Genomic DNA, 12,704 nt, shown 5'->3' on the forward strand with positions numbered 1-12,704 from the left:
TTATTATAATTGGACTGATATAAAGGACACAGAACCCATCAGTTACAAATAATGGTAAAAAAAATAAAAATAAAGTGCTCCTTACTGTAAACTCCACATAGCCGACTGATTCTCACAGGATACTTTTGCTGATTTTTGCTGACCTCTTGTATCTGTTGTCAACCTGTGGTTGTGGTTCAACCATGATTTGACAGATGGAGTTACATCCCAATCAACTCTCTTTTTTCCCTATAAATTTTATTGTCTTTAATCTGGTATGTAATCTACCGTTGAACTGATTCTCACCTTAGTGCAAATGTTTTTAAAGTAAAACCTGGCTTTCAACTTCAGCACTACTTGTGTTGGAATTTCACTCACTCCTAGGTGACTCAGGGGAGTTCTTTGCCGAATCAGATAATAGTTTTTGAACGTCAGTTGTCTATTGAGAGCCATGACTGGGGCGAGGGGTGGGCGGCGGGTGGTTTTGAACAGAAAGGAGAAGTCACTGCCGAGCAGCCTCAAGGACGAGGTGCCACTGACTGAGGTTGAGAACCACTGAGGCGGGGAGGAGCAGGTTCGGGGGAAGATGATGAGCTTGGTTTTGCCCACGTAGCATTCAAGGGACCCAGGGGACACCCAAATGGACTTGCAGGTCTGAAGCTCAAGGGAGAGGTGTTTGCTGGAGAAAGAGAGAGTTGGGGGCTTTCCGCGTGGAGATGGTAGCTGAAACCAAGGGACCAGAAGAGATGACCAAGGAGGGGAATCTGAGTGAGAAGAGGGGCTAAGACCGAGCTCGGAGGGACCCTGCTGTTTAGGAGACAGCAGCGGAGGACACTAAGAAGGAGCGAGGCATGTAGGAGTTGCTTAGAAAGGGCTCACTGAACTGATACTCGGGAATCAGAGTCCTGAAGTCGAGCTGGATGCTGCCAGGCCCTCAGGGAGTGTGAATTTGCTGGGAACTAAAAGCCTCAGAAAGAAGAGGTAGTACACAAGGGACTCTATTTGACGTCTCCAGGAACATCTCATGGAGCCCAGTGACGGGAAGTGTTGCTGGAGCCACAGTGCTCCTCGTCTCGGCTTCTCTCCGCACACCGGTCCAGCCTCCTCTGCTCAGGGGCTTCCTGAGAGCACCGCATGCTGTTGCCAGGGTTGCAGCCTTGCTCCTCTCCTCTTCCCTGCCCCGTCCCCAGCCTGCCCCATCTCATAGGTCCCGCAGCCATTGCCTCATCGTGTTTCAGTGGATCGTTCACATGCCTGGAAGGGAGATTCTGATTGGCCCAGTTTGGGTCAGAGTCTGCCTCAATTCCTGAGCACCATGACTAAAGGGCCAGGGCCACAGACTATTGGGAAGGTGCCCTTCTGAGGGCTGCGGGTGTGGCAGGGGCTCTAATAAGGGAGTATGGGCAGAGACAGAATGATGAGAGTGTCTCAGGTACATGCCATTATCAGAGGTGTTGGGGGCAGCAGAATGTAGAATACAGAGCATGGGATCTGAAGGAAGGAAGGTGTCACCCTAACCCTTCCTTGATGTGACCTTCACCTAAAAAGAAGTTACAGATGCTTTTGCAAGAATCATAGGAAGTTGGGCATCGAAAGGGTCTAGCACAGCAGCTGGCAGTGAGCAGGGCCTCATTCCATGACAGCTGTCATTGTTCCCACTCTCCAGTGGAGGCCTTGGATGAGCCTCTCTACCTCTCTGAGCCCGATTTCAATGATCCGTGAAACAAGACAAACAAACAAACAAACTAAAAAGATACCTCCTGTCCTGTGCCTTGCAGGACATTTGTGAGAATCAGATGACAAGGGGAAGGAGAAGTTTTGTGAGCAGACAAGGACCAGGCAGCTGTCAGGGCTCATTTTCTTATTCTTTCCTCTGAGGCGTCAGGCCCACCTCACCCCCTGGACTGCCAGGCCCTGATGTTCATCAGCCTATCACCCTCGAAAAGGATGATCTAGCACCTTCTCTAAAGTTTCTCTTACTCTGAGGTGGGGCTGTGCTCACCGAGTGTGGGGTGGGACCTCGTGGTGGAGAAGGGTTGGGGATCCTATGGAAGAAACCTGTGGAATCCCCCAAGACGACTGGAGTCAGGTTCTTCCACGTGGCCCACGTTCGCCTAAGGGCACTCTCCCAACTCCCTTCTCCGTTTTCTAGTCCTTCTCCCAGAAGCGTGGGTCTGGCCCTGGGTCTGGACCTCACTTCTTCATCCCTCCTCAGGGCCAGAGTGAGCACATTTACTCCACGGTGAAGACGGGAGCGCCTGCGGTCACTGTCACCAACCTGAAGCCGGCTACCCGCTACGTCTTTCAGATCCGGGCGGCTTCTCCAGGGCCCTCGTGGGAGATCCAGAGCTTCAACCCCAGCATTGAAGTACAGACCCCAGGGGAGGGTAAGTGATGCATGACAGTGGAGAGGGGCCGGGCAGGGAGAACCTGGCATGGGGCTGGGGCATGAGATAAATTGGAGGGGGGATTATCTGTGCAATTAAGGGAGTCTGCAGACCAGTTTCATTACAACCTACTTAACTAATGAATTTGGAAGCCATTGACGGATTGATGCCAATCAGTGACATGAATTAGATTGGGTCCCTGCCCTGGAGGAGCTCACAGAAGAGGGAGCCATGAACACATACACCGCAGGACTCAGCTGGTGGCTCCTGCCTCACTGGACTTGTCCCATGTTTTATGGAAACATCCTCTGCTCTCCCCGTGAGAGGAGTTTTGGTCTCATGGTCACCTTGCTAAATTCTTGTTCCCATTCTGCTTCTTTCCCTCTGCCGTGATGTGGACCCAACTGTGGGATGCTGTGTTCCTTTCCTCGCTTGGCCTTAGAGTGTGGAGCAGACTTCACTAAAGATTCGGGGCTGTGAAGGGGGTCGCACTGCAGCAATCAACAAAACAAAACAAAATGAGAATTGTATACTTTCGATGGTGAATTGTGTGGTCTGTGAATAATTTCTCAACAGAGCTGATATCAAGACAAAAGAAAACAAAGGAAAACGAAAGCCGAACATTAGAAACCCTGATGCTAAAACAGCTCCAGCTTCTCCACTGCATTGTGCTGCTACGGCCCCGCTTCACATTCCTATCCTGGTTCCTTTCCTCTCACCCACCCACCCCCAGATTCCCTTTCAGGATGCACGCAGAGCATTGAGTTCCCTCTTTTGTCATTTTGCCTGCTGCTACCCCAGCCCTCAGGGTCTCACCTCTATCTACCCTGAGCAGCTCATGAAAGTATTTTCCCGGACAAAGGCAATTCCCCCTAAGAGGCATTCTGGCACCAGCTGTCAAGATAATAATTCTTTCCAACCTGCTACATGAGTCTAATCCAAGATAGGAAGAGCTCTGAGCCCAAAGAGAGGTAGAGATAAAATGTTGAGGGAGTCGGAGTTCTGGGAAGGGAGACAGCACTTTTTGCTCAAATGCCTGTGTGTGCCAGACCTCAGCCAGGTGCTGGCAAGAGGAGATTAGAGCCATGTCTTGATGGCTGGGGAACATTTGAATGTTTGGAGATGGGCAGGGAAGGAACTTTAGGTAGAGGAAGCCATTTGAACAGAGGCTCCCGGGTTGGCTGGAGTGAGTGTGGCTGAGGCATGAGCTGGGTCTCTTGGCAGAAAGGGGCTGATGACTTCCATTCTTTCGGTGCTTCTAAGTTAGTAGATACTACTCAGCTCCCCAGCCTCTTTTGCTGTGGCCGTGGCTGTGGGGTGTTGGGTCTCCCAATCTGCCGAGTACTTTTTCCAGCGAGCTGGAACCCCAAGTCAGGATCACGATGAGAGACCATGCTTCGCCATTGTATTAGTTATCTCTTGCTGCATAACAAATTTTCCCCAAAACTTAGCAGCTAAAAAACAACAAGCATTTGTTATCTCATGATTTCTGTGGGTCAGGAATATGAGTGCAGCTTAACTAGGGCACCACTTGGCTCAGCGCCTCTCACAAGGCTGCAGTCAAGGTGTCCTCTGGGGCTGCAGTCATCTCAAGGCTTAACTCGGGGGGAGACCCTGCCCCTGTACTTGAGTTCTCGCTGGCTTTTTGCTGGAGACATATAATTCCTGGCCTCCTGGGCTTCTCCATGGGGCTACTCGTAACACAGCAACTAGGTTCTATTAGAGACCGTGGGTGAGCAAAAGGGCACTCAAGACAGAAGCCACAGTCTTTTGTAACCTAATCTTGGAATGACATCCCATCACGTTGCCATAGTCTCTTCATCAGAAGCGAGCGACTAGGTCCAGCGCACACTCACGGGGAATGATTACCAGGAGGTGGGGATCCAGGAGGGCCATCTTAGAGGCCGCCTTCCACAACCGCCCCGTCTCCATTCTCCATTTTCCTGTCTACGTGGGCACCTCATGTCACACAGTCCTTAGCAACTCCACTCCCTGGCCCCCGGCCAGACCCCGGGCCATGTTCTCTACCTCTGAAGCCCTGGGCTCTGAAATCCCCTCACTGACCCTGGGCTCCTTGGCCTCTAATGCTTCCTTCCTCTCAAGTCCCTCCTCACTTGCTCTGTGGCATCCTAACAACAGCTCTTGGGTCTGACTTTATTTCCCAGGCTCTCAGCCCCTCCAGGCTACACATTCATCTCTACTCAGCCACTGCAGATTCTCCTGGCAGGAATATTCACCAGCTCTGCCAGCCCTCATCCCCTGGACATTGTGCTGCTCTGGCCCTGCTGGTCTACCGACTTGGGCCATCCTCTTCTGTCCTGCGCCACCACTGCCCCCGGAGGTATATTTTTCTAATCTCAGTTCAGTCTTCAAGGCTGTGCAGCATTTTCCCCATTCTCGATAGTTACCTCAAACCTCACCTCTCACAGGCCCCTCCCCTCGATCACCCACCTCCAGCAGATACCCTCCTTCCTTTCCCATGGGGCAGGAGCTCTGTCCATTGCCCCCCTGGCTCCCTGTGACCCTCAGGGTAAAGTCCGCACTCCTTGGCCTAGCATTCGAGGCCCTCCAGGTTCTGTCTCCTCTCCACTTCCGTTTATCCTCCTGCCTTCCAGCTTCACATCCTGCCACTCTCTGCCTCCATGCAGTCTCTTTCCAGGCACATGGGACAACTTGCCATTTTCCAGACCCAGCATGTGCATCTAAGCATCAACAACCCTGTCAGTCTTCCAGGTCCAGTGCCGATGACACCTCTTCTGCAAAGCCTTCCTCACTTTACTGGCTTAGAAAGAAACGATTGTGTCTCTGCTCAGCTGTGTTCATTTCTCTGTTTCTTTTTCATTCCACAATTAAGGCTTTTGTTTTTCTCTCTCCCACTGGTCTGTACACTCTTCCGGGGCAGGGATTCTGGCTCATTCATTGCTATCTTCTCACTGCTAGTGCCAGCCTGGCACACATGTTGGATGGATGGATGGATGGATGGATGGATAGATGGATAGGGCTGAGAGCCTGGGTCCTCCAGGCCCCTCCCCTGGTGAAATAGTTCAAAGCAGAGGCTTTTAGAATCAGGTTCAAATCTTAGGCTCATTATTTGTTAGTTGTGTGATCTTGGGGGAAATTACGCAACTTTTCTCGTTGTCAGTTTCCTTAGCTATAAAATGGAGATGATAATATTTTACTGGCTTATCGTGATGATGAAACAGGATCATTTAGTTAAGGCACATGGCATAGTGTCTGGAATGGAGTAAGTGTGCATTAAACGTTAACTCATTATTATTGGCGGATGGTCTGGTTTGGGGCTGGGGAACTCAGACGAGAGGCCATTCCCCCTGCGGAGCTACCTTAAGTCTCTCATCGCCCATCCGAAAGGCAAAAAGGGAGACCCAGGCCTGCCTTTCTGGACCCCTGCTCCTCTCTCTCACAGCTGGGCTGCAGTGGAGGTGCCCTGCTCTGGGGGAGAAGGAAGCTCCAGGTGCCACTGTGGTTGGAGGGGCTGACTCGGTCCCCTGCCACAGGAAGACCGGGCGAGTGCAGAGGTGCTGGGGGAAGCCTGCTGTGGGGTGAAGACAGGCGTCTGTCCGGGGGCTTACCCAGGAACCTGGTCCTCTACCTGTCTCAGCCTTGTGGTTTTTCTCCCAGCTGTCTCAGGGTCCAGGGACCAGAGCCCCGCAGTTGTCGTCACCGTGGTGACCATCTCAACCCTCCTTGTCCTGGGCTCCGTGATGAGCGTGCTGGCCATTTGGAGGAGGTAGGTGGCCGGTCCCAGCCTGGCTGGCCCCTGGCGAGTCGTGTCCTCATGCACATTAATGTGCTCACAGGCACCTATATCTGTACCAGCGTTTGCACACATGCAGATTCGCACATATAAGCACACGGCTGTGTAGATAAGGCGAGGCTAGTATGGCCCTGGCCCCTCCCCCCACTCTCTGCTCTTGCCTGCAGCCAGCACTGCAGCTAGCTCAGCCGCTCTGGAATAAAGGGGATTTAGCTCCTTAACTCCTTAAATGTCAGAAGGCATCACTGAGGATGGAATCAAGCTCTGGCTGTGCCACTGTGATTAGGATTCTCCTGAGGCGCTCAGAGGCCCCCAGCCCCTGCCTCCAAGGGGTCTTGAGGCCCTTGAACACAGGAAAAGGCAAGAAAGGCCTAAATTGTGTTGTGTGTATACGTGTGGGAGGGAAGATGACACGGAGGGGAACTCATAAACCAGAAGCCCCCAACCTCCATCCGAAGGAAGCTCGCAGGAGAGGGGGCAGGGAAGGGGGGTGGGAGGAGGGGAAAGCTGTGGAGCTTGCGTCTGTCTCCGGGAAGATCCCAGGCCCTTTGCACACAGCAGAAACTCATGGCATGTACTTCCCCCTTCTCCCCATGGTCATACTCTGCTATATGCAGAGGCGCCCCAGGCAGGTTCTGGGGTGAGGCTGAGGTCGGCAGACTTGAGAGGACAAGGAAAGTCTGCTCGCACAAGGCTGGAGTGTGGGGAGGGGAGGCGAGAAATGGGCTGGTCGAGCAGGCACATCTCAGCATCCTGGAACTGCCTGCGGGCTGGAGGGCCAGTGAACATTCATTCGGCCCTGTTTACTTGGCCTTGAATGAAGCACTGAAAGTGACTGAGGAGGGAAGGACCTTGCCCTACGGGTCTCGGAGTCAGCCCTGCCTGGGCCAGGTGAGTCAGAAAGGCAGGACGAACGGAGCAGTCTCCTTCCTCGCAAAGCTGAAAGGACCATACGTTAGACCTATTGGAAAAGCAGGCATGAAAAGGAGCTGAGAGCATCTTGTCCTGGCTGTGACTTTAGGGGCTCGGAGAGGCAGAAAGAGGAGAGGGGAGACAGGCGGATAAGGAGCACTTCTCTGGGAGGACTCTACAGGACCAGAGCAGCTGCTGCGGGGCTTGGAGACAGATGCACCAGGCAGGCAGAGTAAGCCAAAAGGGGCATTTCAAAATGTGCTCAAAATCAAACGTCAGTTAAATGGAGAGAAGCAGCCAGTCTCCTGCTGATGGTCATGGAGGCGAGCTCCTGCGAGTCCCGACTTCGCAGACCTTAACTTCTCTCACCCCCAACCCTCCTCTCCAAACCTCTGCAGTGCTTGCTCTGTGTAGTCGTCTCCTGGAGACCATGACCTTTCCCTCCTCAGCCCATCTTGGCTCACCCCATTTCTCACCAGAGGGTGTCGTCCGGTTGGACGCCTGTCATTTTCTCTGCCACGCCTCCATCCACTCAGCCTAGTCCCCTTCATCTCTACCCACCTCTCCGGGGTGTTCCTCTCATTCATGGAAGTCCTGTCACTACGCTGTGTGACTTCAGTAGCCATTGGAAGACCAGTCCCAGGCCTTGGCCTCTCAGTTCTTTGACTTCCTCATTTCCCTCTTCTGTCCCACCTCTGCCTCCCGCTCCTACATCCTGACAAAGACCTGGCCTCATCCCAAATACTGATCCAGTTCTACTTCGCCTTGCAGGTTCCCTGTCCTCACAGCCTGTTCCTTCAGCCACTGAGGCTGTACCTGCTCTGTAACCGTATGGTCAGCCCCGCACCTGCTCACCACCTGCCTCCTCCGCACCCTTCCTCTCCCTCCTTTCGCTCCAGAGGAGGTGCCTTCCTCTTAGCCGGGATCGGTCCTCCTGCCTAGGACCTGAACCCCTGCTCTCTTACATCTCAGGAACCCGTTACTGTTTATAATGTCCCTCTCTCCCCTGCATAACAGCTAACATTGATCGAGTTCTTAGTAAGCTCTTTGCAACAGAGCCATCAGGCAGGGCTGTCTTTATCTTGATTTTTTTTTCTTTTTTTTTTAAATCAAAGAGAACACTGAGCCATCCCAGTCCCACAGCTGCCAAGCAGAGGAACTGGGAAGCCAGTCTGTGCAGTAAGATTTCAGGGCTTCTGCTGTGAACTCCCCAGTGTGGCTACTTCACCCTCTAAGACATTGGGGGGGGGGCCTTTCTCCCTCAGTCCCGCCTCCTCGAGACTTCGTGTGACCTCTCCCCCTGCTCCACTTTTCCTTTCCGTGGTTCCTGTGACATCGCCGCCCCGATTTCCCTTTCTTTCCCTTCCGCTTCTCAAGCTGTTCTTTCGTGATCTCCTTAGCTTTCTCACCCCCGCCCCATCTGATCTCTAAAGGTCCGGGGTCCTCAGACTCGTTCCTGGTCACACTCCTCTCAGCTCCTGAACTCGTACCTCCAGAGAAACCTTGGTTTCAGACTCCAGACTCACACACGTCTCCCTACTCAGTGATCCGCCCGGCTTATCCCATAGGCCCTGCAGACTCAAGTGTCTGCACGTGAACTTGTCAGCTCCCTGCCCTGGTGAATGGGATCACCTTAAACTGCTGGGCAAGCTTTCTCTCTCTCCCTTTCTGCCTTCTAGCAATTTCCAAGCCCTGTGACCCTATCACCTAAATGTCACTTGAGTCCTCTCACTTTTTCTGGTCACTTCACAGCCTGAGCCACCACCATCTCCTGCAGGGACAATGGCAGCAGCTAGGGTGATCTTTCTAAAATGCAAATGGCATTGTGGCATGCCCCTGCTCAAAAGACCCTAGGGGCTCTCTTCTGTTGCCAGAATAAAAGCCAAAGCCTTTATCGGGCCAGCAAGGCTCTGCTCCAGGGGGCTCCAGATGCCAGCCTGTGGCTTTGTTGATGGTGATTGTGGTGCAGTCACATAGCTGCCTCTACCTCTCAGGAAGCCATCCCCATGGCCCCGGAAGGGGTCAGGCCCATCCATTATGCGTCCCCCGGCATGCAGCCCTTCTCCTTTGCTTGGCCCTGTGAGTGGGCTGTGGTTGACTCTCAGCATTCGTTTTCCTGACCAGATCAGAAGCTGCCCCTGAGTACAAGGCCTGCCTGTTTTGTGCACCTGTAGGCAAGGGAGCAGCTTGGGCCTAGAGTCAGGGGTGTGGATTTGGGCCCATCTGAAATGGCAAGAAAGTGCACCGTGTCTCAACGTGAAAATAGGAATGCTGACGGGGGTTGCATGTGTGCTGTGGGGAGGAGCTTTCAAGCCGCCCTTGGGGCACAGACCTGGTGCTTTGGAAGGGACAAAGAGGTGCTGCCCGGGTTGCGGATGAAAGGCGAAGGGCTGGGGCAGCCTGGCTCAAGGAATGACTCTGCACCCCCAGGCCCTGCACCTATGGCAAAAGAGGTCGGGACGCCCATGACGAGGAGGAGCTGTATTTCCACTGTGAGTTGTCCAAGCCTGGCCCAGGTCATGGCGGGCACTACCCCACCTCACCCCTCACCCCTCTTCCCTGCTGCCATTGCGTAACCCCCACTCCTCCAGCCACGGAGGCCCCTTTCCTTGGCCTCATCTCTTTCTCTCTCTCTGTTCCCAGTCAAAGTCCCGACACGTCGCACGTTCGTGGACCCCCAGAGCTGTGGGGACCCCCTGCAGGCTGTTCATCTGTTTGCCAAGGAGCTGGATGAGAAAAGTGTAATTCCGGAGAAGAGCCTTGGAGCAGGCAAGCCGGGCGTCCAGGAAGCCTTGTCCATCGGGGAGCCCCGCCTCCGCCCTAGCCCCGCCCACTCTAGAAGCCCCGCTTCCACTTCACCCCACCTTGATCCTGTAAGCCTGCCTCCACCCCAAGTCCCGCCCCCATTTCTGGAAGACCCGTCTTCACCCCAGTCCCCTACCCTGCCCAGGAAGCCCCACCTCCACCCGCCAGGTTCCAGGGTAAGGGGATGGCAGATGAGTCTGTGACCCTACCTTCCTACCTTCTCCGTCCCCAAGGTCACTGAGATCTTTCCATTCAGGCTCTTTCGAGGCTAGCCTTTGCAGACTGCCACCCGCAAAAGTTTAGTCCCAGGCCTTCATGGGGCAGTGGGGAGGGGACTTTGTAAGCTTAGGGGCCAGACATACCTGAGCTTTAGTCCTGGCTCTACCACTGACCAGCTGCGTGATCAAGGGCACATCCCTCTTCTGCTCTAAGCCTCAGTTTCTCATCTGTAAAATGGGCATCATGTCTGCCTCATGTGGATCTGAGGTGAGGACTTAACAGGCTCAGCCCAAGGCCTGGCTGATGGTGAGTGCTCGCCCCCTAACGGTTGGTCAGTTTCCTGGCTTCCTTTCTTCCTGTCTACAAACCATCGGACCCTGTGCTCAGAGAAGGCAGCCACTTTGACCAGGAGCCTGACGCTATATGCCCTGATGCTTGCCAGACTTGTTGAGCAGAAGTCAGAAAGAGGCAGTGTGGCAGAATGGTTGTCATTGTCATCCTTCCTGGGTCACACCTGGCTTTAATAGCCTTTGATGCACTAACATATAGAAAGTCCTCTCTTTGAGGCTCTGAAACCTCCCGCTGAGGCAGGCAGGGAGGAATCCCCATTTCCCACAGAAGAAAGCTCAGGCTCAGGGAGGGAAGGAGAGATGAAGCTCACATCACACTGCTGGTACTCAGTTTATCAGGATTTTAACCCAGGAGTTCTGAGTCCCAGGCCAGAAGCAGCTCCTGATCCAGAAATTGCTCTCTGCTCAGCTCACCCAGCCTGAGTCAGTCAGGGACTGGCCTCCAGGGGGGTGTCTGAGGTGCTGTTTCCCCGCAGGGCGGTTTGGGGAGCTGTGCTGCGGCTGCTTGCAGCTCCCTGGCCGCCAGGGGCTCCCCGTGGCCGTGCACACGCTGAGGGAAGGCTGCTCCGACTCTCAGAGGCTCAGCTTCCTGGCCGAGGCCCTCACCCTGGGTCAGTTTGACCATAGCCACATCGTGCGGCTGGAAGGTGTCGTCACCCGAGGTAAGGCCCAATGCTCCGCAAGGGAATTACAGATGGTGAGGCGGGAGGTGGGGTGCTCCTGTGCCTCCAGGCCCTTTCCTCAGCTGTGAGAGGGAGCCCCTAAGATGCCCAGCATGGGAGAGAAGGCCTCAGCTTTCTTTCACTGACTCAGGGTGGCCCCTCTGACCCTAAATGACCTCTCTGACTGTGGTGACACTTTGTGAGGTAAATTGCTTGGACCTTGGCTGATCTTAGAAAACTTGTTGCAGCTTCTGACCTTGGCCTTTGTCACCCTACAGCTGCCTCCTCTTTTGTTCTTCATCATAGAGGCTCCTGGGCTGGGCAAGAGGGTGGCAACGTTAGGGGAGAGTGGCCTTGGCTTGGCCATCTTGGCCCGGATCAGGGCCCAGGCGGAAGGAACATGTGTGCAGAAGGGAGCAGACAACTTAGCCCGTGTGTGTTCCCTGTCCCTGGGCACAGGAAGCACCTTGATGATTGTCACGGAGTATATGAGCCATGGGGCCCTGGACGGCTTCCTCAGGGTGAGTGGCCTGGGCCCTGGAGGGTAGAGATGACCATGTTATTCTTGGTTCCTTTTCTCTTTGGTGGGACTTGGAATTGGCATCATTCTCTAAAGGTGCCTACTGGCCAGGCTGACCTGGTGGGTCACAGGGCAGACTGAAGCCAAGAGAGAGCCACGTGACTTCCCTGGGTCACAGAGCACCAGGGGAGCTGCGTGGGCAGCCCTGGCCTCAGTCTCCTTCTCTCCCTCAGCGGCATGAGGGCCAGATGGCGGCTGGGCAGCTGATGGGGCTGCTGCCTGGGCTGGCATCAGCCATGAAGTATCTGTCGGAGATGGGCTACGTTCACCGGGGCCTGGCTGCCCGCCGCGTGCTGGTCAGCAGTGGCTTCATCTGCAAGATCTCTGGCTTTGGGCGGGGACCCCGAGACCGAGCAGAGGCTGTCTACACCACCATGGTGAGGGGTTCCTTCCCCCGGGCAAGCCTGCTCCTCTGTTTCCTGTCAGACTGCTCTGGAATCCCCATCTCCCCACTTCTACCCCCTTCCCCGCTGCATAAAGTCACCCCCCTGACCCTTCCCCTCCACCCAGTTGGTCCCGAATAAACGCCAGTGTGGACATCACCTTGTGGTCAGCCTGTGTACCTTCCCCAGATGTGCGGCTGGGAGGATGGCAGGTGGGGCTGCATCTGGGGCTCTGTGCGGTGGGGAACCTGGGTATAACCCAGTTCCTTCCTGCCCCTGACCTACCTGCCTGCCCACAGAGTGGCCGGAGCCCAGCACTGTGGGCAGCCCCCGAGACGCTTCAGTTTGGCCACTTCAGCTCTGCCAGCGATGTGTGGAGCTTCGGTGTCGTCATGTGGGAGGTGATGGCCTTTGGGGAGCGGCCCTACTGGGACATGTCTGGCCAAGATGTGAGTGACTGTGGCTCCAGCTCCTTCCCTTCCAATCCTCTTGCCCTCTGACTTCAGATCCCAGTTCCCTGACCCTTGACCTCCTAGCCTCAAGCTCCTCTTCACTATTTACTTGCTTCTTGTTCTTCCTGGCTACCACTCGAGTCTTCCTAGGGATGGGTGTGTGTGTGTGTGTGTGTGTGTGTGTGTGTGTGTGTGTGTGT

General features: G+C 54.6%; 1 protein-coding gene across 1 annotated transcript in view; it reads left to right on the top strand.

Annotated features, from left to right (window-relative positions):
- EPHA10 (EPH receptor A10) overlaps positions 1 to 12,704 on the top strand; it is a 34,260-nt gene that overhangs the window by 19,420 nt on the left and 2,136 nt on the right. The window contains exons 7-14 of the mRNA XM_006924225.3: positions 2,195 to 2,366; positions 6,006 to 6,114; positions 9,484 to 9,545; positions 9,697 to 9,822; positions 10,904 to 11,089; positions 11,549 to 11,610; positions 11,843 to 12,046; positions 12,352 to 12,501. Of these exons, the coding sequence (XP_006924287.1) occupies positions 2,195 to 2,366; positions 6,006 to 6,114; positions 9,484 to 9,545; positions 9,697 to 9,822; positions 10,904 to 11,089; positions 11,549 to 11,610; positions 11,843 to 12,046; positions 12,352 to 12,501 (1,071 nt within the window). The remainder of the gene's footprint in view (positions 1 to 2,194; positions 2,367 to 6,005; positions 6,115 to 9,483; positions 9,546 to 9,696; positions 9,823 to 10,903; positions 11,090 to 11,548; positions 11,611 to 11,842; positions 12,047 to 12,351; positions 12,502 to 12,704) is intronic.

Source organism: Pteropus alecto, unplaced genomic scaffold (genome assembly GCF_000325575.1).
Source record: "Pteropus alecto unplaced genomic scaffold, ASM32557v1 scaffold39, whole genome shotgun sequence".
NCBI classification, from domain to species: Eukaryota; Metazoa; Chordata; class Mammalia; order Chiroptera; family Pteropodidae; genus Pteropus; species Pteropus alecto.